Raw genomic sequence first — 24,243 nt, 5'->3', positions numbered from 1 at the left:
GACAGAATGGTGTTGGGGAAAGGAAGCAAACCAGACTGGAAGTATCTAACTTCCGGTACCTTGCTGCTCTGCTCCCATACACCTCATCCAGCAAGAGTCATTTTCCATGGCTTGGATGCTGTGATGAATTATGCATGTATTATTGATTGGTTATTCCAAGTGCAATGTTTTTCATGCCTGTAATGAGCATGTGTGTATAGCCCCATTTGTATTCAATACCCATTTGTACAGTCTGGGACCTGCACGCAGTGCTCGGTTCCGTCTGGAAGCTGCAGTGCAATTATCAGAAGTTAAATGGAGGATGGATTAATAACTTACTGTAAAGAGAATTATAGCTTCCAGGACTTATGCTCCAGCATCCCCCAAACCAAACATAAAAGCTATAAATTCAAATTACCCAAGAAACTTTAAAAAAAAAAAAAAAAAAAAAAGGGCAGGGGACGGTGGTGGGAGGGAAAGAGAAAGAAAGAGGCAGAGAAACCAGCAGCTCTGAAAGGAGGCTGTACTAATGGCCCTCTGCTGCATGATTGGCTGGGAGCATATAGACTACTTGTTTCTCAGAATCATGAGTACTCTAGGATTCTCAAAGTGCTGAAGTTGCTCTCTTCACATATATAAATGGGACATGCCGCACAAAGGGAGTGGTAACATGCAGTGTTTTTGGACTAGGTACTTGTGCCTAAATTCTCAAAAGAGACTAGTGATTCTGGGTGCCTCCAGTGCTGAGCACCTGTTCTCTGAAAATTGGGTCTTCCTAAGGTGTCCCATGTTGAGCACCTAAAATTGTTAGTTGCTTTTGAAAACGTAGACCTCTAGCTTTTTTAAAAAATCTTTTAAATGTGTTCTCTTGATGTATTTGCTTTGTGATCATCTATTGCTGCTGGCAGCTTCTTGCCAACCTGTCTCTTGGCCTGATCTAGAGGATAAGAGTTCTTCCATTTCTGCTTATGTGACCCTTTCAGTCTTTGGCCTCTTTGCTGCAGTTGTTAAATGAGGGATTGCACTGATGGCCTATCTGATTAGGAGATCCCATTAGAAACCAGACTGAGGCTTGAACAGCTGTTGGCTGGTCCTAACCTGTCTGAGCATTGGTAACTTATTACTTTAGGTTTCAGTCCTGGGTGCCAAATGAGGAGCTTCCTGGCCCATCTTTTGTGGCTGAGACATTTGGTGGTAGTCATCCTCTTATCTTTTTTGAAACCTTTGTCGGTTTGTGGGTAGCCCAGGTGAATGCTGATGGCAGTGCTGGAGGCTGTCATCTCTTGGTTGTTGAGGTTGAGTGGCTTTGGCAGACATTTTTGAGGTTTCTACTAAAGGAATTTGCATGTGTGTTAGCTGTGGGAGTCTCTGATGCTGTAAAATAGAAGCTCCTTGCCTGGCTGCTGTTGAGGACGATGTGTGGTGTCCAAGTCTCAGACTTGGAATGGAAGGGGGAAAGGGGGAGGCTTATATGACTTCACCTCTCCCTCCCCCTACTCCCCATTGAGTTCTGCCAGTGGGGTATGAAATCACCACTTCTAGATCTGGAGAATGTGCATCTGTGCATTTTTTCCAGCTCTCTACTAGAGTGGTTGGGCTCATCTTGTGCACACACATGCCACAGGAATGGGAGGCCTGATTCCTAGATAGTACAGGTACCCTTCTGGGAAGCATTGCAAAATCTGAGTCATGTGGAAAGAACTGAACAAAACACAAGCATCTGAAAGAATAATTCGGTGAAATACATGGACAAGGAGGCAGCGCAGGGATTGCAAGTTTATATTATTAATCACTTCTCATGTATATTGTAGTAGTGATGCCCAGAGGGGCCTCCATTTCACACACATTGAGACCGACTCTACCCTGAGGAACGTATAATGCAAGTTGCTCTTTCACCTAGTAAGAGAGCAAAGACACTGGGACAGAAGCTCTTCCACACCACAGCCCCTTTTTGTTGCTCTGGGCATGAAGAGGCCATATACCTGCCCTCACCAGGCAGCTAAGGATCCCCTCAGCATTGGGGAATCTCCCTGGTGGTTGCAGGGTTGGAAAATTCAGCCCAGGAAGAGACTGTAGGAGGAAAAGTCATGTGAAGATGTGTAATGTGCGGATCCGTGCCACAAGTGCAGCAAATGCAGCCTCCCGATTGCTTTTCTGGGGCTTGAAGACTATGGGAACCTCTGGCTCGTGGATTTTATTTGTATGGGTCTTAAGGGGTTGAGAAAGTATCTGTCAAAGTTACGCAGACCCAGATGTTAATTTTTGGCCTTGATGTTTTGTCCCTGTATTTCCAGAGATTGCCACCTAGAGGCAACACAGGCCCTTGCGCTAAGCCACTTCTGCTGAAGGGCATGAACACTTTCCTTACAGCTGGCCTGGCTATTTAGAACAGCTACTACTTCCTTAGGTATATGGTGTCTTACGACTTCATAGGAAATTCCTTCTACAGCGGAAGCTGCTGCCAGAGTTTGTAGCCTTCTCTAACCTCCGTTACCTCCTATTTGTCTATTGCTGAGCAATGCTTAAAGTTTCCCATCAGTTTTCGCAGTCCTGCCTAAATGAGGTTGGAGAGAAAGGTACCGCTCTAATAGCTGATAAATTGCGCTCTTTGGATACACCTCTGCTCAGAGCCTTGCGTAAACGTCAGCCTCTGATTGTTTTAAATGATCATTGTGTTTGTACAGTGCCTAGTACAATGGGGTCCTTGTAGCAAGTACTGAAATAATAATAATTTGGATGTGATACTGCTCATCACCCACAAAATGGCCAAAACTATCTTGTCTTCCTGTTTGCAGAGCTGCTGTGCTTTCACTGTATTTCTTCATAAGCAGTCATGATGGACAGAGGGTGCCTGTGAAGGGTAGGAGAAAAGACTAAATATCTGTAGAATCTGAGCCATTGCCAAATGTTATTCACTCCCACAGAGTGTCTGCTTGACAGATGCTTGCAAGGCTGCTGGCCCTGGGAATGGGGAGTCTCTTACCCTGCAGGCATGCATTTGCACAGTGTTTGTTCCCAAAGGCCAAGCAGTTGTGCTACAGCACACCCATCCTGGGCACTCCAGTACCAAACATAATAAGCATAGTGTCACAATGATAGACCTGTAAGATCGGCATCCTCTTCCCACTTCAGTTTGGTACTGCTGGAACATCTTACAGTGATTCACAGTGGAACCAGTTGGCATGCTGGAAAATATTCTCCTCTCGTGAGAAGTGCTCCGGATTCACAACACGGTGATATTTGGGTTGTCAGGCGGGAACTTCCCAAATTAAGATGTTTTTTCTTTTTATTTTTAAGTCTTTTTATTTGGCCCTAATTACAACTCAGCTTTATCTTGTTGTTCATGATGTGCCTCTGGGGGACTTCGCTGGAAAGGAGAAGTGAAGGATGAAATGGGTGACTAGTCTGTCTGGAAATGTCCAATTAGATGCGAAAATAGAAGTCTGCAACATAACCCAAGGGAGAGGTGTTAAACTGAGATCCCTTCCACATATCCCTGGGAGCTGCCCAGATGGAAGAGCCCAGGGCACTGTGAGGGAAGCAGGAAGAACATCAGTGCCTTAACCAGTATTCTCCATAATAGGGGGCTCTGAAGATCGAGGAAAATGTGAACTATTACTGAGCAGAGAGTGACTGCGGCATTGGCCCATGCACCCGTCTTGGCCAATATTCCTGGAGCACGAAGAGAGCCTGACACCAAAATGCAGTCCCCCTCTTCTGCACTGGAGATGGGTGTGAGCTATGGATTTCAGAATTCGGTTTGGCTTAGGATCCATCTTTTGTCTTCACCACTCCTTGCCCCCCTTCCCCTTTGGGGCGGGGGCGGGGAATGACTGTTACTCCCACAAAAGGTTTCCTGTGACTCTACTGCCGCTTACTGAACCCGACACTGCAGCCTTTTGTTGAGCTTTTTGTTGGTGTCAGAATTTGACTGCTCCAAGCAATGTGTCTGTAGCACAGGCATGTATTGCGTCAGCTGCTGCACAGGGCACTGCTTGGGCCTCCATTGTGTTAGACCAGCCAAGGAGAAATGTAGCTTGCTCTCAACTTGACTCCCCTGGCCTGAGTTAATTTGCTGATGGAAACATCTCCTTTACCCCCACCTATCCCCTCTTGCGGGATATGACCTCCTGTATACACATACCTGACAGTCTTGTTTCTTTAATGAAACACTTCTCTTGCCCCAGACAATGGCTTCCAGACTGGCTCTGATAATATCTTGCCTTAGTTCTGTGTACCAGTGTGCATGCACATGTGTGATGGCATGCTCCCTACTCCATCCCACCCCGGGAATGGGAGGCTTCCCTTTCACAACCCTGAGGATCTCATCAACCTCCGCTCCTGCTTGCGTGAAGATTCTCACTGTTGAGCATCATGAGGCATTCCCTTACCCAGCAGGCTTGTTTCTGCCACAGTCCCAGTTTGGGGAGTCAAGACCAGGACAGTTATTTGATCTGGGTCTCCTGCAAGACCACATGAAGCATTCCTGGGCATTTCTGGCCTGGTATACACGAGAGACTGGGACCAGTAATGGTCTGTCTTGTGGCCATGAATAATGTTACCAGGCACTGCTGACCAGTAATGTGAACAAGAGACCCTGTTTGGTTACCAAGCTTGGGTCTCCTGAAAGGCACTGCTGAGCGCACTTCCTAGGCAGGTGCCTGTGCATGTCGCAAAGATACTCCTCCAATCTCCTGTAAAAATGTCTCCTCTTAGTATTATGAAGGATTGGTCCATGTGACTGTTAGCTTTGAGGCAGGGCCTTGCAGAGTGATCAGAGCCTAAGTTTTGGGGTATGATTGCACTGCAGCAACAGAGTGTGATTGCACTGCAGCAACAGAGTGTGATTACACTTATGTGGACATTCCTGAGCTAGACTTTAATCTAGCTAGGTCAGGCATCGGAGCAGTGACACTGTACAAGCCAGCCTGGGACCCTGGATAATTACCCAGGCTGCTAGTCCATGCACGATTCACTGCTCCGGTGTCCAAGCTAGCTAGGTTAAAGCTACCTCACCTGTGTCAACAGAAGCTGCAATTGTACTTCCTGGCTGGAGTGTAGATATGCCCTTGGTGTCAGGGCTTTGGAGTGGAGCTCAGAGCTGGAGCGCGGAGCAGCTCCGGAGCAGTGGAGCTGCAGGTTTTTGCCTGAAACTGGAGCGCAGCCAGAGCCCAGCTCCAAAGCCCTGCTTGGTGAGCTTCACACTGTGAGGCTTTGTTCTTCGCTGAGTGTTTGCTTCTGTTTGTGGAGGGAGGGATGAGGAGAGAAGGAAGGAACAGGACGAATTGGTTGTTGTGCTTTTAGACCAGGTGAGGGTTTATAGTCACTTCCCACTCCCCCAATTGAAGGCCAGAATAACAAGTACAGGTACTACAATTTAGTTACAACTATTACAGTTTCATACAAGAACGTAAAAGGTTGGTGCCATGTTAAGTCCTGCATAAAACATTAGCTAAACAATACATGTAAATGCTCTAAATGGCATCCGCTCTTAATATTTTTTTAAAGATGTGTTTGCAAACACTTCAATAGTGTGGTAAATTGTGATTTTAGTATCTCTTTCCCTTACACTTTGCTGGCTGAGCTCGCTGCTGAGAGGGAGGGTATCTTGGCCTCTGTGCCCTATCACGGTCTCGGTGGCTGCCTGCCTTCAGAAGGGTCTCTCTGTATGTATGTCTGCTTCCAGTCTGTTCTTTACTCCCTCTCCTCTAGATCTTGGATGGCTGGGCACTTTACTGCTCTAGGAATGTGATGTTACCACTTTCTTTGCATAACTTGGATGGGAACCCTGAATGCTGAAATCATTTGCAGGAGTCTTTCCATGCTGAATTTCTTCAATCCAGAACTTCTTCCCTCCTAAGGAAAATCTGCTGAAGCCTAGGAGAAGGATATTCTGTGGTCAAACCTGTCCAGAACCATCCAGTTCACAGGTCTGAGAAGATAGAGAAGTCCCTCTTCTAATATGGTCCCCAGTCTATTGTCCCCCTCCCCCAGGGGGTGCTTTGAGGCAGAGAGCAGTCTGCATCCTCCCCCAACTCCTTTCCCAGGGCTGAGCATGCTATCTCTGCAAAATTCTTGCTTTTAATCGGGGCACTGGACAAGGGTAACTTAACCCAAGACCCTTGAATGGCAGCTTGGGGCTTCTCTGCATCATAATGCAGTCTAGCCAGTATTTGGGTCAGATAAGATTTAGGGGTGTGTATTGGGTAGGTAGGGGCTTTAAAACATGCTGTCCTTGAAACCAGCCAACCAGATTCCTCCTGGAGTCTAATGGCAGATGCCAGCTGTGCAGTTTATTTCTCTTTCCCCCTCTTGTTAAATACTTTCTTCCCCTGGCTGTGGGGCTAGAAGACTATGTGTCGTAAAAGATGATCTGTCAGCCCGTGACTGAACGACTCTGGATCTCTCCAAACATGTGCCCTCATATCTGCTAACACAAACCACCTGCCGTGGTTAGAACCGGCTCTGGGGTTGTTTTCCTTGGAATGGGTTTTTAGCTTTTCTTCAGCCACTGGTTTATATCTTGTAAACTGCTGAACAGGCCTCTGCCGCCTTCTCGAGAGCTGTGTGATGTGGCAGCTGGGCTGGAAGTGACTGTGTAACCCTCCCTTCTGACTTACACTCCCACCCACCATTTCTTCCCTTTTTCCATGTTTTCCAGGCCTCACCCCTCCTTTCCAGGGACTCTGGGCTTTTCCATGTCAGTGCTTGGGAGTTTAGTGTTCATTAATCCAGGAGGTGTGCAACACTGACCAGAGTCAGGAGTAATGCAGGCAGGCAACATACATGCTTCTCTTCCACACCCCAAGACGTGCAGTAGTGGGAGATGCTGTAGGCCAGTCCTGGGACACCCCTGCCCACTCCTCGTCCATATAGCTCGGCAGTTCTCAAACTTTTGTGTTGGTGACCCCTTTCAAAGAGCAAGCCTATGAGTGCGACCCCCCGCTTTATAAATTAAGAACACATTTTTAAATATTTAACCCTATAAATGCTGGAGACAAAATGGGGTTTGGGGAGGAGGCTGACAGCTTGCGATTCCCAGGTAATAACCTTGGACCCCCTGAGAGGTCACTACCCTCCAGTTTGAGAACCCCCGTATAGCTCTTCCAGCACTCCTGTGGGCTGCCCATTAGCCCTAGCTATTCCTTACTTTTCTGAGCAGAGGCTTATAGAGGGCACTTGGTTGGCCTGGGCAGATATCCTCTAGCGACTTGGAGGTGACTGCCAAAATATGTGAACTGAAGATCTCCTAATCCCCCTACTTGGGCATGTCAGGAAATCCGCTATGAGATATGGGACAAATCTACAATATTGGCAGCTTTTGTTTAAGACACGTCGGGAATAGCAGAGGGTGCTGCAGGACAGGACTGAGGTGTCACAGCTGATCTGTTTGGGATCTTAAGATTGGAAGAACAAAGGGCACTGAAGGCCTAGAGGGTCTGCCTGCAATGTGCCTGGCTCTGGCGCTGTTAGTATCTCTCTTTCAGGAGCACTCTGCTCGCTCTCAAAAATGCGAGACGAAAAGGCCTTGAGAGAGTTGAGTATTATATTATTGAATGTAATTAGATGTGCTGTATTGGTGGCTTGATTTGTATCATTTACCACTGTGTACCTCATAAACTTAATAGCCCTTCCAAACAGGAAGAATAAGGTTAGAGTCATTCAGTTTCTTTCTGGATAAATGGAGACACAATGAGGCTGTAATGTGGTCTAATGGAGATGCTGTATTTTCATGAGCAGAGGGAACAACTGGCGGGTGTTACATGCTCTCTAACCCTGGTGGCATGACAATCACTGTAACGGCTCTGTGGTCACTCTGTATTGAGGAAATGAATCTACACGCAGCCTTGCCCATTATGTGGCTTCCGCTGGTAACGTCAGCGAAATCTCTGATTATTGATGTGTTGCTAACTCATAAAGGCTAAACCTGGAAAGAGGCTTCAAGCATTTCCCTTTCCTGATTAATCTGTTTCTGTATTTGGCATCCACATATTAAAGGGAGCACTTGGATACTTCTGTTTATGTTTTTTTAATTGTTTTGGTTTTGATTTGTCCTTGTTTTTTCTGCTATGCTTTTTGTCGTTTCTCATACATGGATTGTAGTGTGCATATGTGTATATTTCTCCTCACAGATCTTGAGAGAAATCCTGCTTCTTTTTGTTTGTGTTCTTGTTTTTTTCTCTACTGTCCTCAGGTAATGGTAGCACAGACTTATGCTATATCTACACTACAGCAGTGTCACAGCTGCACTGATGTAGTGCTTGTGGTGGACATGCTCCCAACTGGTGGGAGAGTGAGAGCTCTCCTGTCGGCTTAGCTCCTGCCTCCACAAGAGACTGCAGCGACCTAGCGCTGTTTATGCCAGTGCATAGGTCGGTATAATTTATGTTGCTCATGGCTGTGGATTATTTATACCCTTGAGTGATGTGAATTATAACAAAGTAACCTGTAGTGTAGACAGGGACTTTAGGAAATGCTTGTGAAATCCTGCTGTTGCTTGTAAAACCAGCAGAGGAACGTGGCGTTATTTTTGTGTAGGACCTACAGAAAATCAAAGGTTTAGTATTATTTCACAGTGGCTAATGTGCCTGCATGTAGTTATAAAAACAAACTAATAACTCTGTCATAGGTACTTACATGGCTTCCATTACTGAACAATCTGAGCACCTCACAATCTTTAATGTGTCAGAGCATCCCTGCAGAATAAGGACGTTTTCTCCCTATTTTACAAATGGGAACACTAGAGCAAAGAGACTATAACTTGCGTAAGGTCACACAGGAAGCCTGTGGAGCAGGGAATTCAACCTGGCTCTGCCGAGCCCCAGGCCACTGGACCATCCTTCCTTTCTGTTCTTCTCTGTGTGCGCGTTACTACGGATGCATTCTTATTTGGAATCCGTGAGAGCAACACTTTGCTCTATTGTGTTCATCATGGGCCATCAGAGTTTAATTGATACATAAAACTTAACATTTCATCATATACTTTGTTAATCTTTGTCTGTGCCAGTATACAATGCTTTAATGAAAGATGGATCTTGAAAATAAATGGACTTCAGATTTTTCCATTTGATGAAAAATAATCCCTGTGCCCTGTTGCTCTCTACAGCAGGGGTTCTCAAGCTTTTTCTTTCTGACAGTCCACTCCAACGTGTTATAAAAACTCCCCAGCCCACCTGTGCCACAACAACTGATTTTCTGCATTTAAAAGCCAGGGCTGGCATTAAAGGGTAGCAGGCAGAGCAGTTGCCTGGGGCCCCATGCCACAGGGGCCCCTGCAAAGCTACACTGCTCAAGCTTCAGCTTCAGCCCTGGTGGCGGGGCTCAGGACCTCTGGATTCAGCCCCATGCAAAGGGGATCTGGCTTTCTGCCTCAGGCCCCAGCAAGTCTAATGTTGGCTTTGTGTGGTGGACCCTTTGAAACCTGCTCACAGCCCCCAGGGTTGCTCTAGAGCAGTGTTTCCCAAACTTGGGACGCTGCTTGTGTAGGGAAAGCCCCCTGGGGCCGGGCCGGTTTGTTTACCTGCCATGTCTGCAGATCCAGCTGATCTTGGCTCCCACTGGCCGTGGTTCGCTGCTCCAGGCCAATGGGAGCTGCTGGAAGCGACGCGGGTTGAGGGACATACTGGCCGCTGCTTCCAGCAGCTCCCATTGGCCTGGAGCAGTGAACTGCGGCCAGTGGGAGCCGCAATCGGCTGGACCTGTGGTAAACAAACCGGCCCGGCCCGCCAGGGGCTTTCCCTACACAAGCAGCATCCCAAGTTTGGGAAACACTGCGCTAGAGGATTGTTGTTTGCCTATATAACTGGGCCATTGGGTGTTGCAATGGAGTTTAATTCTGTACTTTTCTACATGGCTACCAAGAGGTTGCCCATTTGAGAGTCCAGATGTGGGACTGCATTTTGGGACACAGCTGTGCTTCCATCACTGGAGAATGGTGCAAATGACAAAAGAGTAGAGAAGGCATTTCTGGAAGCATGCCTTTGTGGTTAAAGCACAGGGCTGGGACTCAGAGGTGGTAGAGGAGAGTTTAATTATACCTCATTTATGTGCATGGGGGAAACAGAACCACAGGGAAGGCAAGTGACATGCCTAAGGCCACAGAATGACTCAGTGTCAGAGCCAGGATTAGAACTCTGACTTCCAAGCCTGTGCTCATTCCCTCGGGGTAGACATGGGGTTCCTTTCCTCCAATGGTGACTTGCTTAATAGTGCATATGTGTTCTTTAGCTGCAGTACAGTCAAAGTTGGTTGTAGGGTTTCTTTACTTTGGAATCGAATGGTAGCTGCCAGCTGCATTTATAGCCAAAATCCCTTTCGTTAATAGAAGAGTCAAGGGAATTAGGTCTGTCCTTATTTTTTGTTCCCCCTTGCACATATGTACGCACACATGTGCACATGCACACACAAAGCTGCTGATTTTTGCAGGTTGAGAACTGAAGTGCTTCCCCATCCAGAGGTCTTAGAAATCCACACCTAAAAAAAAAATGCTAGTGAAATCCTTTGTGCGCACTCTCCCTTGCTCTCTCTTTGGTGTGCCAAAATAGGGCCCTACTCAAATTGTGTAATTGGACAAGATGACCTAAATAAAAGACAGAAGAGAGTCCTGTTCTTCTTACTCCTAAATTGCCTCAGGTAATGACAGCCTTGGAGGCTGTGATGTACTTGGAACCCCTTCCTGCAAGATGACTGGAGCAGCCATGAGAAACTGAGTGCCCTCCACTCTCGTAGACATCCCTGGAGCGTTCTCCTAGGGTACAGACACATCCTAATGGAGAAGAGAGGTCATGATACCAGAGCCTTCAATAAGGAGGGTGAATCTTAACCCTTCATGTCTTCCCCGCCTTGTTGTCCCAGCCAGTGCTTGCAAATTGTACAAACTACAAAAATGGACCAAGCCGTTTTTTAGATAAATCTACTAGAGGGTTTTCAAAGTAGTCAGTAGTCGTAAGGGTTGTTGCTAGTAGTTTTAAGCCCAGGACTGATGCAACCATTTAGGCGACCTAGGCAGTCGCCTAGGACGCTGGCATTTGGGGGCGCCATTTTCTTCAGCAACGACCGTGGCAGCCGGATCTTCAGCCGCCCTAGTCACCGCCGGCATTTGGGCGGAGGGAGCTGGGGCAGGGGAGCACGGGGAGAGCCGCCTGCAGCAAGTAAGGGGGGGGGGGCAGCACGCAGGGGAACTCCCTGCCCCAGCTCACCCCTGCCCCATCTCCTCCTCGAACATGCCTTGGCTGCTTCACTTGTCTCGCCTCCCAGGCTTGTGGCGCCAATCAGCTTAGGCGCTGCAAGCCTGGGAGGCGGGAGAAGTGAAGCGGCCACGGCATGCTTGGGGTGCTCATGCACGGAGCAGGGGTGAGCTGGGGTGGGGGGAGGGGTGCCTCAGAATGGGGGGAGGGGAGCTGCCGCAAGAGGGGTGCCTCAGAGCAGGGGGTGGGGAGCTGCCACAAGGGGGGAGCCTCAGGGCGGAGGGGGGGAGCTGCTGTGGGGTGAGGTGCCTCAGGTTGGGGATGCGGGGTAGGGGGAAGGCGCAAGGTGGAAGTTTTGCCTAGGGCGTGAAACATCCTTGCACTGGCCCTGTTTAAGCCCAGTTTGTATATGTTTGTAAGTTACTCTGAGATCCTTCCAGATGGAGGCTAGTTCTTCCAAAAAAAAAAAAAAAAAAAGCATGTTTGACTTCCCAGCTCACACTGAGTAAAATGCAAACTGTGAATAAGTGCACACGTGGTGAAATGTGAGTTGGACTTGGAACATAAAGGAAAACTAGAAAATTGTGAGAGGGTCCATCTGAGCCCTGGCGTTCCTGGAGCTACTTGGAATGTACAACCAGTTTTCCCTCATTGCTGCGGAGACATGGTGCCAGCCCTACCCTCAGAACTTAACTCGATTTAATGCGGTTATGTGCAGACAGCCAAGACTCCCCTGTATTGACTTGGAGAATTGGCTTCATTTCAGTCTCTCCTCCCACTGAGTAGTTGTTTCGTTACTTTAACGTTTTGTTTTTAAATCCTATCTTGTGTGCCCCCCCCTTTTTTTTTAGATGCAGATGTTGGACAAGTTCCCAATGGAAGGAGGGCAGAAGGACCCCAAACAAAGGATCATCCCCTTTCTGCCGGGTGAGTAGGATGGTTTCCATTGAAGGCAAACTCTGGTTTTGACATAATACATTCAAGTGGGTCCAGACTAAGAAAAGGTCTTGTTACCAGCTCCCAGTGCACACATAGGTATGACTTAAAGGTTGGAGTCTTGAACAACATGTGAATTTGAAACTTCAGATGCCTACATCTTCTCCATTAAAATGAACATGGGACTATTTTTAGTAATATGCAAAGTAAGTATTAAACTCCTCAGTTCCCAGGGCTGCAGCCCACAATCAGCTTCAAACTTGGAGACTGCAATGTTTAGGTATTGGTTTTTGCCCATCCTGAATGGCAAATTCATAGCCACTGCCCCCAGAAGACACCCATGTTTTAAGTAAGCAATCCTACCTTCGCAAGCTCTGTAGGTAGCTCCTAGGATAGACTAGTGGGTTTCAGTATCGACACCCTCAACAGAGCCAGGAACTGTGGCTCCTCAGGAACTGCTCTGTGCAGTTTGCAATTGAGTGTAACTCCAGTTAAAGTGCAGAGAGACCTTAAAAGCAATCCCACAGAAATGTAATACGGAAACAGGCTGACAGCTGTAACTTTCTTCTGCAATTTTAAGGAGCAGTTTTCCAAATTGAGATGTATATAGTGCAGCAGCTGTCCTGCAAATCCAACATGCAACTATGCAAATGAGCGTTCATGTGTCGAAACTAACCTGTATAATTACTCATTTTGGACCTAATGCAGGGGTGGGCAAACTTTTTGGCCCGAGGGCCACATCTAGGTGGGGAAATTGCATGCAAGGCCATGAATGTAGGGCTGGGGCAGGGGGTTGGGGTGCAGGAGGAAGTGTGGGGTGTGGGAGGGAGCTCAAGGCAGGGGGTTGGGGCCCAGGAGGGATGCGGGGTGCAGGAGGGGCCTCAGGGCAGGAGGTTGAGGTGCAGAGGGGTGCAGCAGGGGGCTCAGGGCAGGGGGTTGGGGTGCAGGCAGTGTGGCTGAGGGCTCAAGGCAGGGAGTTGAGGTGCAGGCGATGTGGCAGGGGGTTGAGGTGCAGGAGGGGTGCGGCAAGGGGCTCAGGGTAGGCGGTTGGGGTGTAGGAGGGGTGCGACAGGAGTTTGGGGTGCGGGATGCAAGAGGGGTTCGGGGTGTTGGCTCTGGCCCGATGCCGCTTACCTGGAGGTTCCAGGGTGGCAGTGGCGCGCAGCGGGGCTAAGACAGGTTCCTTGCCTGCCCTGGCCCCACGCCGCACTGCTCCCGGAAGCGGCTGGCACCATGCCCCTGTGGCCTCTGGGGGAGGGGGAGGCAGAGGGCTCTACGCACTGCCCTCGCCTGTGGGTACCTCTCCTGAAGCTCCCATTGGCTGCGCTTCCCTGTTCCCAGCCAATGGGAGCTGTGGGGGGCATTGCCTGCATGCGATGGCAGTGCACGGAGTCCTCTGTTCCCCCCACCCTGCCCCAGGGGCAGCAGGGACATGGTGCTGGCTGCTTCCCAGAGCGGCCCGGGCTCGCAGCACCACAGGGGTAACAATCCTGTGGGCCAGATCCAAAGCCCTGAGAGGCCAGATCCAGCCCAGGGGCCATAGTTTGCCCACACCTGATCTAATGGGTGCATGTGGTCGTTTTGTGACACATTGCTGCTGCTTTTGAAAATGTAACCCTAAAATTGCCAGGGAGTGGGGCCCCTGAGAGTCTTTCATACACCCACAGCCAATAGATTTGACCACATAAACTTTTTTCCAAGGAGCTAATGAAAATGGATGATACTTTAAACACTTCCAGAGAACGCAACAAGTATATTTGGTGCAAGCCATTATGATGTCTTATGGAAATGCAGACGTTTAAGGTATGTCTACACTGCAGCATGGGCTGACGTTCCTGCGCTAGCTTTAATCTAGAGACCATAGCTAAAAATACCAGGGAAGATGCAGTGGCATAGGCTTCAGCGTGGGCTGTTTCAGCCAACTGGCAGACCCTGGGTATGTATAACCCTTTCTGTGGTCCATGCTGCTGTGTCTTCACTGCTATTTTTAGCCCTGCTAGCTAGATTTAAAGCTAGCATAGGCATGCCAGCAATCACAGCTCCTGTTGCAGTGTAGACATGGGGTTCCTTTCCTCCAAGCAGCGTGAAGACTCTGTTTTATTCTTCTTCATGAGCCAGGGCATATTTGTAGGTAAGAAACTGTGTCTGGGTTGCCCAGGGAGGCATTTCTGGTTCTGGCTTCTTCCCTGATTGTAGCATCAGCAAAACCAGAGCAAGTCTGACATTAATATAGAGAAAAAGGCACTGCTGTGCAACTTTTTCCTGCCGGTGGGGGAAGCCAAATTGGCAGAGGGCATGACTTGGAAAAATAGAGAATACAGTTTGGCTGCTTTCAGTTTGTGAAGAATCCCTACTCGTTCCCATCAAAACACTGCTATTTTTGGAAGATGGGGATTGGGGTCCAGCGTGGCTGCCCTGAGCAGGGCCGGTTCAAGGAAGTTTCACGCCCTAGGCGAAACTTCCACCTTGCACCCCCCTCCCACACACCCCTGTGGTGCCCCCCCCCACGGCAGCTCCCCCCCTACACCCTGAGACGCCCCCCTTGTAGCAGCTCCCCACCCTCTGCCCTGAGGCACCCCCCGCCGGCCAGCTCAACCCTGCTCCATGCACGAGCACCCGAGCACCCCATGGCTGCTTCACTTCTCCCGCCTCTCAGGCTTGCGGTGCCTAAGCTGATTGGTGCCACAAGCCTGGGAGGCGGGAGAAGTGAAGCAGCAACGGCGTGCTCGGTGGGGGAGGTGGGGCAGGGGTGAGCTGGGGCGGGGAGTTCTCCTGCGTGCCCCCCCCCTTACTTGCTGCAGGTGGCCCCTCCCCACGCTGCCCTGCCCCAGCTTCCTCTGCCTAAATGCTGGCGGCAACCAAGGTGTCTGAAGATCCAGCCGTCGAAGTCGCTGCCGAAGAAAATGGCGCCCTCCAAATCCCAGTGCCCTAGGCAACCGTCTAGATCGCCTAAATGGTTGCACCAGCCCTGGCCCCAAGCGTGTTGCATTTCACAGCCTCACTCGTTAATTTCATTGCTGCTCATTCAAACTGAAAAAGTTCCCCCCTGTTAAATTACTTTCCACTGGGATTTTGTGGGAAAGGGTTGGAGCTTTCAGAAGGTAGAGCCTGGGCCTTGAGCCACACTGACATCGCTCCATGGGCTGTGTGCGCATTTATTTCAACTTTATAAAATAGCAGTAACCGATGTCCAGGCCACTGCTCTGGGCCCCCATGCAATAGACTAAAATAATCCATCTCCAGGTACAGCCAAACAGCCGGCCTGATGTTGCCCACCAAGAAAATTCATGCTAGTCCCAGGACCCCCAGTTATCCCTGTAAATCCTTCAGTCCTCAAAGCTGTGGAAGACAGATGGGCCTTGCAGTGTGCTCAGAAGGTTTCAAAAGTCAAAGCAACTGAGGGAAGCAAATTCCAGAGCTGAAGGTCTGAGATGCAACTTACCAATTGAGATTCTGAACCCCTTTGGAGTCCAGGAGCTCGTGATGTCAATATGGGGTCCATCTCTATTGCAAATTGGCTTAGTTGTGGTGGTGGTGTTTGGACAAAGGCCTGCATAGTTCCAGAGGGTCATGAGGATGATATTTGGTTTTGGGAGGAGATATTATAATGCCAGTTGAGCTGCATATTATGGTCATGAGTGCTTTAGCAAGGCCTAGAAGAGGGGTAGGCAACCTATGGTTCGTGTGCTAAAGGTGGCACACAAACTGATTTTCAATGGCACTCACACTGCCCGGGTCCTGGCCACTGTTCCGTGGGCTCTGCATTTTAATTAATTTTAAATTAAGCTTCTTTAACATTTTAAAAACCTTATTTACTTTACATACAACAATAGTTTAGTTATATATTATAGACTTATAGAAAGAGGCCTTCTATAAATGTTAAAATGTATGACTGGAACGCAAAACCATAAATCAGAGTGAATAAATGAAGACTCAGCACACCACTTCTGAAAGGTTGCCGACACCTGGCCTAGAATATGCATATTTTTAGGTTCTTCACCCCTCTCCCTCCCAAGCCACCTAGGACTGAGTTGCCTGGTGACAAAAGGTGCTAATGTGGGAGCAGGGGAAAAAACAAGTTGTACTCTGGAGACAGGCCCCATCTCCTGACTCAAGGTGAAATAGTCTCTGCCTCGAACTGTACATCTTACTCCTGTATTCATGTCCTCCCCAGCTTTCTCTGCAGGTTTCAGTCACTCTCAGTCCACACTCCTCCCAGAGGCTTACCTTGACACTTGCAGCTGTTGCATGCTCCTCACAGAAGTAGAGTGATAGGGATGGTGGATAATGAATATTGTTGGATTTCACCTTTCCTGCTTTCACATGCTGGTGCAGAACAATGGGTAGCTATGGTGTGAACATCTTAAGTAGGGTCCTCTCCTGATTGTCTCCTGCACAATGTTCACTAGGTACAACAGACTCACATCTGTCTAATCACCCGGGGCTGCTTAATTCTCTCACTTGAGGGTAGCAGCTGTTAAGCAGTGTAAGGTCAGTAGCTTCTGCAGTGCGTCCTTTGCTATCTTTGGCATGTGTAGCGAGGAGACAGTAACTAACTGTTGAGTTGGCTTATGGAGTTAGTCACCTGGTCTTATGTACCTGGTGAGGTGGCTTATTGGCGAGGTTTGCCTCCTGCGAGAGATGTTGGTTTGGCTTAGAAAAGTCTATAAGTAGCTGGTAGAATTGTCAGGTTCAAGAATCGTGGTGTATTTCTTCTAGTTCAGGTCTCCTCTTTCCCAGCTTGAGATGGCAACATGTTGTTTTACTTATTGTAAACCTCGAGATTTTGTGGTGGGTCAAGTGCGAGGTAGAGCAGGGTCTGTTTCTCTGAATCTCATGCATCCAATATATGGTGAAATGTAGGCTTGCTGGGGTTTTGACTTGGTTCAGGCCTGAGAAACCGGTGACATCTACTTTTCTTCCCTCCTTCATTTGAGGAGCATTTTAGCATCTGAATTTCATTACCAGTGGTGATTTGGCTCCAATGGTCTGATTGAAATATGCTGCTTTCTGGAAAGCCGCCTATGGTAATGTTAGATGTGTGGCCTCTGAAGTCCTGCAAAATATCTCCTGCTATCCTATATGTCCTGCTGCCTGTAGCTTTCTTAGCAAACCTCTAATTGTCTCAAACTCGGGGTCACCCACAGGAACCGAAGAGATTTCCATCCTTCAGTGTCTGTCAGAATATTTTCCTGGAGAGGGAAGTGGTCCCATTATTAATGCTTATTTTACAGCATCCAACCCATAGGAATTTTGTTGTTCTTCTGCTTTTGCTTTTGTTTAGTTACTGTAGCTTTTTTTTTCCTTTTGGGATTTGACTCATTTTTTGAAGTCGCTAGAGGAGACTTCAAGCCTTCAGACTTAAAGTACGTCTCAGCTCTTCCCAGAGAATATCCTTGCAAGGATGTAATTCCCACCCTCTCTTTTCCCCACCCCACCCCACTCTAAAACAGATGGAACAGTAATAAAGTTGGGTTCTTGAGAGAAACAAATGGGAAAGACAAAGATAGACTATGAGCTTTCTGGAGGAGGGATTCTCTCAAGCTATGTATCTGGATAGCACTTGCCTGTAGCATGTCTTGGGTGCTTCTGTGATACCACTAACAGAATAAGAATATGGCCTCCAAGGCCACTGAGTCTGACAGCATTCAGGCATTATGCCGAAAATTCCATTTCCTGCCATGCAGAAGATTTGGGAGGTGGACTCCTAGCTGCTTGTGTGCTGGCCTCGAGTCAGTGGCAGGTCCTTCTTGTGATCGTTGTTTTGAAGGATGCTGCCCTCATGACCCTCTGGCTAGTCCTAACTGACAGGACACCGTTAATGCTAATATGGGCTCTTATGGCAGGAGGAATGAAGTAGCATTGAGTAATGCATATGAAATGTTATGGGGGGATTGTGCAAAGCTTTGGAAATCCATCAGCCTCTAGCTCAGAGACAAAGTCCCCAGTGAACAGTTGCTGGTTGCTGAGTATCAATTGTGTGCTGTGCAATATGCACACAAAGGCTCAGTCCCTGCCTGGAGAAGTTCACACTCTAAGGGTTACACATTTGCTGGCTGAGGGATGATGAGATGGGGACCCCAGGAAAGAATTAAGAAAACAAATGAGCTCAGTTGGGCCAGTTGTGTAAAAGATGTGCCAGATCTTTCAGGAAACAGCTTTTATAAGGCAAGTGGAGCCTTCCAAGCTCCGCACAACCCAAGTGGCCCAGAGCCTATTCCAGCCGGTCTGCTTTTCTGGAAGTGTGAGTCTCTGCAAGGAGAGGTTGTGTGAGGCTCAGCTACTTTTGGTTGTGAAATTGCTTTTTAGGAAGCTTAAGCAAGAGACGGCGGCAAACTCCAAAGGAAGAAAAGGATTTAATAGGATAAATTTTAAGAAATCAGAATGTTGTCTCCTTTCTACCCCCTACCCCATCCCTCTCTGATCCAGCATCAGAACAATACTTGCACTTTGGAAACTTTTTATCTGCAAATACTAGCAGCTCTCCACAAGAGACATGGAAGTTAGATAGATGAATATGATCATTCCCCATTTCCAGACAAGGTTAAGTGACTTCCCCAGACCCCACAGGGTACTCTACAGCTGGCAATAGAACAGAGTTTCTGGGACATAATCCTGTGATCAGTCCACTGGACACAGCTGTCTCAGGCGTCTCAGACCCAGCCTAGTAACTAAGAGGAAACTATCACATACGTGTTTTGCTGCCTTAGTGCAGATGGTGAGCTTTTCAGTGAAGAGGAGATCATGGGTGGGACTGTTGGTGAAGTCTTGAGTAGGTCTCCTCTCCATGCAGTTCCACTTCTGAGCTTTCAACACCAGTTGCTGAGTTTGGGTTGCTAGGAATCATGCTGACTTCATTAGGTATAAGACTGCCGTTCCCTCCTATCCCGTGTTTACTGTCACTTTCCATCTCTGCAGCAGTCTCCTGCTGTGCTCCTTCCTCCTAATCTAGATGCGTGAAAGGAAGTCCTATCATCACTCTTCCATGGATCTGCCAGTGGTGGAGGCAGTACACCTCAGTGAATCCCTCTTCACCACCCAGGAAGCAGAGATACTGAGGTTTTTTCTCCTAGAATGCATAGAAGTGAAATACATTCTCCATTGAGCCATCCTAAATAATGCATTTTATTGTCTCACCATGCTGATATTGGTCTGTTTTGGGGGAAAATCCTTTTTCCCCAGTCCCACAGATGATCAACATGTCTGGTGGAGTCTGGAGAGCTCCACCCCCCCTTACCCTCCCTTTCTGGAGGTCTTGCGCCTCCAATCCCATCCTTCTGGCTGAGGAATATGGCACAGGGGAGTCTTTCCCTTTGTCTCTCAGAATGGCTGCTGCTTTCTACACCTTTTGCAAGGGTGAAGCACATGAGTAGGACTAGGCCTAAAACTGAACTCCCTCCACTGAAACCATTAGCATGCTGGGAATTGTAGCTCACCTAATTCTGAGTCTCCTTGAGATCCTTTAGAGTGCTCCTATGTATCAGGTCACAGTATGCGTCCCTATAAACCTCCATGTTTATGGCACACCCAGGAACAATCATAAATGCAAGCAGCCCCCATGCAAAGTCATCCCTTCCTTTTACTGCAGGGCCAAGGCATTCACTCGCTTCAGAAGTTTGCCAGCCTGCTGCTAAGTGCAAATCTCCTATGGAGCTTGTGGGAAGTGTTCAATTCCCCCATGTGCCCGCCCATTCCAGGAGTGGAACTAGGGACTGGCTTCTCCTTCTGGGGACCGACCGTGCATGGTTTTTAAAGTGAATTGGAGCCTGTGCCAGAGGAAATCTGGATGTGATTTGAAAGGTGTGGAGAAGCAAATACTTTCCGAGTCGAAGGGAGTCCTTCAGGGTAAAAGGAGAGTCAGACGTTTTTCCACTCGAAATATCTGGCTTCTTTAATGGCTCTGATCAGCTTTGTGATACATTTATGGTTCCCTGCACCTCCCGCTCAAGATCAAGTAACAGACTTCAGCTCAATGGGAGCCAGTGATGAGCTGCCAAAAGATTAACAACCGGTTCCCTCCTCTTCACCCCACGAGGGAGTCATGCCCCCGCTGGGACTCCTGCCCCATCCAACCCCCCCACATTATTTGATGCCCCCCCCGATCCCTACCCCATCCAACCCCTCCTCTCATTCCTGAAGGCCCCCCGGGACTCCTGCCCTATCCAACCACCCCTTCTCTCTGTCCCCGACTGCCCCTGGAAGTGGAACCCCTGCCCCTTACCTGGCCCCCACCACACCATCCAACCTCTGATCCTTCCTGACTGCCCCTCAGGACCCTTGCCCTCATTCAATCCCCCTATTCCCTGCCCTCTGACTGCCCTGACCCTTATCCACCCCACCTCCCAAAAACTCCCCTGCCCTCTTCCAACACCCCCTCCCTGCTCCCTTACCACACTGGAGGCCGGGCATGCTGGACCAGGCTGGGGCTGACCCAGAGCCGCTTGGCAGGAACCAGGCCCAGGGGAAGCCGCTTGGCTGGAGCCAGGCTTGGCAAGGTAAGATGGGGCGGGAGAGCGACGAGGGCTCTAGGAGGTGCGGCGCAGCCCAGCCCAGTCCTGCTCCAGCCTAGCGCTCCGGGCCTCGCCTGGCCCAGGCCTGGTTGAGCAGCCCCGGCACCGGCTCCTGCTGAGTGGCCCTGGCCCGAGGCCAGAGTCGCTCAGCCCGAGCCAGAGCCTCTCGGCCACGACCGAGGCTGGCGCTGCTCAACCAGGCGCGGACCAGACCAGACCCAGGGCGCTCAGCAGGAGCAGGACTGGGCCAGGGCCGCTCGCAGCCGGAGCTGGAGGTGTTCACAGCCGGAGCTGCTGGGCTGGGGCCGCTTGCGGCCGGAGCCGGAGGTGCTCACGGCCGGAGCCGGAGCTGGGCTCGGGCCAGGGCGCTCGGCTGGGCCTGGGCCCGGAGCCGCTCGGCGGAGCCGGGGCGCTTGGCCGCTCCCGGGCTGGAGCTTGGGCGCTCACGGCCGGAGCCAGGGTGCTCAGCCAGCGGGGCGCTTGACCGGAGCAGGACTAGGCTAGGCCACACCACCCCTTCTTGGTCCCCTCCTGGCTTCCCCGCCCCAGCTTACCTTGCCAAGCTGCTGCTTGCTTCTGAGCCCTCACCAGTCCCAGGCTTCCCACGCTAACATCTGATTCTCAGGAAGCAGGGGAGGGGGAGGAGAAGGGAGGGGCACAGCCTTCAGGGGAGGAGCCCAGGAAGCAGAGGTGAGCTGGGGCCGGGAGCAGGGCCGCCCTTTTAGAACCGATTGTCCTTGGACAACCGGTTTTAAAAGGGTTTCTAAATTTAACAACCAGTTCCTGCGAACTGGTGAGAACCGGCTCCAGCTCACCACTGATGGGAGCCACAACCACGTTGCTGGCTGAAATGTCTCAGCAACTTTCCTTTCCCTCCACTCCCTCTTCCCAGTATGACTCTGACCTTGGCTTGAGAATTCCAGTGGGATGGAACAGAATACACTGTCCCCTTCTCACCTGGCCTTTTTTAGAGGCTAATTTCTCTCTCGTGTTCTGTCCTCCTGCCCCCAGGGTGCCTCCTGCACAGCTGGGGGTAATTGCCTGTCAGCCCCTCTCCCACCCTCTCCCCTGATATTTCCCAATCCCTGAGCAGGGTAGGTGAGACCTGTAGAGGTAGCATGCTTGCCATAGAGGGGCTGCATTGGGTCACTTTACAGCCCCCCACTCTGAACCTGCTACAGCACAACCTGTAAATCAGTCAATCAAATAAATCAGTCGGTCAAATAAGAGTGAGGGGGCTTTAATGGCCTATGTAGGGCATTTCCTTCTGTGGTTTGCCACAACAAGGCCCCTGGCCGTTGGGTTGTAAAGCAGGGAGAAGGGCTCCAATAGAGTTTTTAAAGACAAAGCGTGTCTCTGGTCTCCCTGGGTCCTCATCTTCTAGGGATGAAGCTTCTCTGGCTCTTATTTCTGCTAGTCACTGGTGGCTCACTGACGGTGCCTACTCTACCAGCTCCCTTTGTGGTAGCAACTGTTGTGGTAGCTGTAGTATAGACAGGGCTCAAGCCCTATAGTGGTGGTGAAAGATGTGCCCCATTTTGTGTCTGCTGCTTGCCTAGTCAGACCTGTGTGTGCTGGGAGTGCCCCATTGCTGAGCAGTCACTTGGAAATGCAGGAAGGCTGCTTTCTCCCTGCCTGGATATGCTGCCTTTTGTTATCGTGCAGTCTCTTTGTCCTGCGGGCTTGTGCATGTGTCTCTGTGCTTGGGCATTAGGCCAGGCAGCTAATGTGAAATAATGACTCAGCAACTCAGTCAGTTAGCCGCATTTGAAAATTGTTACATAATTACTACCAGAAGAGCTGCTTGTCTGCTGCCCCGCCTTCAGCACTGAGTAAATGGCTATGGGTTTTCCCAGAATGTTGTAGCTGGGGAGACAGGGAAGAGGGGATGATTGCAGTGTTCTGAGGATGTCCTCTAAAGGCAGATTTTGATCCTTCTGTGTAAGTCTTGTACAACTCTGTCAATGTATCTTGATCATGACCTGCGGTGACCCCAGCTAACCCATTTAGACCCGCACACAGCTCTGCCTGTGTCGTCTCTCCTGCCTCTTTCTTTCCCATCCTCAATGCCTTCTCTCAGGATTTTGTCAATGCTCCTGACTCCTGCCTGCCAGCACCATCAGTGGACGTAAAGCAGGCCCGTGATTAATGATCTGAGAGAGAGGATGGTCAGCATGAAGGGGAGGGAGGAGCCTCTGCTCTGCTCTCCAGTGCCACCTATTTGCTGAAGAGTCCACATGTGTATGTGTGTTCATGGGGATTTGCAGGGATGGTGTGGCCAGCGGATAAACCAAAACCCCCATGATGGTGATTCATCAAGCCTGGTTCTCAGTGCAGCCCTGGGCTCAGAATTCCTGACTGGTATCTGAAGGCCCTTGCCTTAGTGTGTGCATGACTACTAGGGATTGAGGTGGATGGTAGAGGGGTGAGGTTTGGGACGCCTAGTTCTGGATGAGATGGGAGGAAGGGAGCCATTCAGCTGAGCAAAGCAATTGGGGTGTAGGAGAGCTCTCTTGGAGTGGAAGGGGTGTCTCCTGTTGAAAGGACTTTGTGAGCCGTGTCCAATTGAAGGTGTTTCCAGTGGCTGAGAAGGAGGTCTCAAGACTGCAGCTGGCTTTGAGGTAGGATTGAGAGTGGTGCTGTCCTGTGATTTTACAGGCTTCCTGCATCCCTATGGGGCAAACAGCCATAAAGTCTCACTCCTTTTATTTTCAGTAGCTCGTTGCAGTTATGCAAAGGAAATGGAAGGAAGCTTCAGAGCTATTTAGATTGTATCTGATAGCCCCGGGGTAAGTCGGAGAGAGAGCGGGGGAGAGCATAAAATAGCTGCGTGGCCAGAGCTGTGATTCCAGTCCCATGCAGAGACCTGAAGAAGAGCACTGTGTAAACTCGAAAGCTTGTGTGTCTCTCCAACAGAAGTTGGTCCAATAAAAAATATTACCTCACCCACCTTGCATCTCTGAGATCAACCACTGTCTGCCCTGACTCTGCTGAGCTGAAGAGACAGGCTACGCTGGCTTAGGGCACCTCTTCGCTGGCAACATTAGAAGCGCTGCCACGGCAGTGCTTTAATATGGCTTGTGTAGTCACAGCACAGCTCTGGGAGAGAGCTCTCTAAAAAACCCACCTCCACAAGTGTCGTAGCTGGCACCACCATTGGTGCACTGTCTGTACTGGCACTTTACAGCGCTGAAACTTGCTGCGCTCAGGGGTGTGTTTTTTCACACCACACGAGCGAGAAAATTTCAGCACTGTAAAGTGCCAGTGTAGACAAGCTCTTAGAAGCTCTATGCATGTGGCCAAATGATGGACTTAGTGATGGGGTTTGTGCATAGCAGAGCCAGCCATCCTCAGGCCCCGATTTAAGAACTTGCTGTTTGCCTAGCCATTCTGACTGACCATCCTTAGCTCTGTGGAGTATAAGTGCATGGAGGGAAATGCAAACCCAAGAAGCAGCTTTACCTCCATGTGGATGGGTGTGTTGACTCTAACTCTTTAAAAAAAAAAAATTTGACTCAGTACAGAAAGTCATCAGAAGTCTGTTCTGCTCCTTTTCTTTTTGAATTCATCTTTTCTTCAGGTAGCTAAAAGCCTCATTTGTTTTGGCAGAAACCCTTTAATCTCTGAATAGT

General features: G+C 49.5%; 1 protein-coding gene across 4 annotated transcripts in view; it reads left to right on the top strand.

Moving 5' to 3' along the window:
* The window catches only part of SH3PXD2B (SH3 and PX domains 2B), a 127,227-nt gene that overhangs the window by 44,384 nt on the left and 58,600 nt on the right, over positions 1-24,243 (top strand). For all 4 annotated transcript variants that reach the window (XM_030573474.1, XM_030573477.1, XM_030573475.1 and 1 more), the window contains one exon: positions 12,017-12,092. In XM_030573474.1, coding sequence (XP_030429334.1) covers positions 12,017-12,092 — 76 coding nt within the window. The remainder of the gene's footprint in view (positions 1-12,016; positions 12,093-24,243) is intronic.

Source organism: Gopherus evgoodei, chromosome 8 (assembly GCF_007399415.2).
Source record: "Gopherus evgoodei ecotype Sinaloan lineage chromosome 8, rGopEvg1_v1.p, whole genome shotgun sequence".
Taxonomy (NCBI): Eukaryota; Metazoa; Chordata; order Testudines; family Testudinidae; genus Gopherus; species Gopherus evgoodei.
The sequence above is the reverse complement of the archived record's forward strand: the minus strand, read 5'-3'. Positions and strand labels throughout refer to the sequence as shown.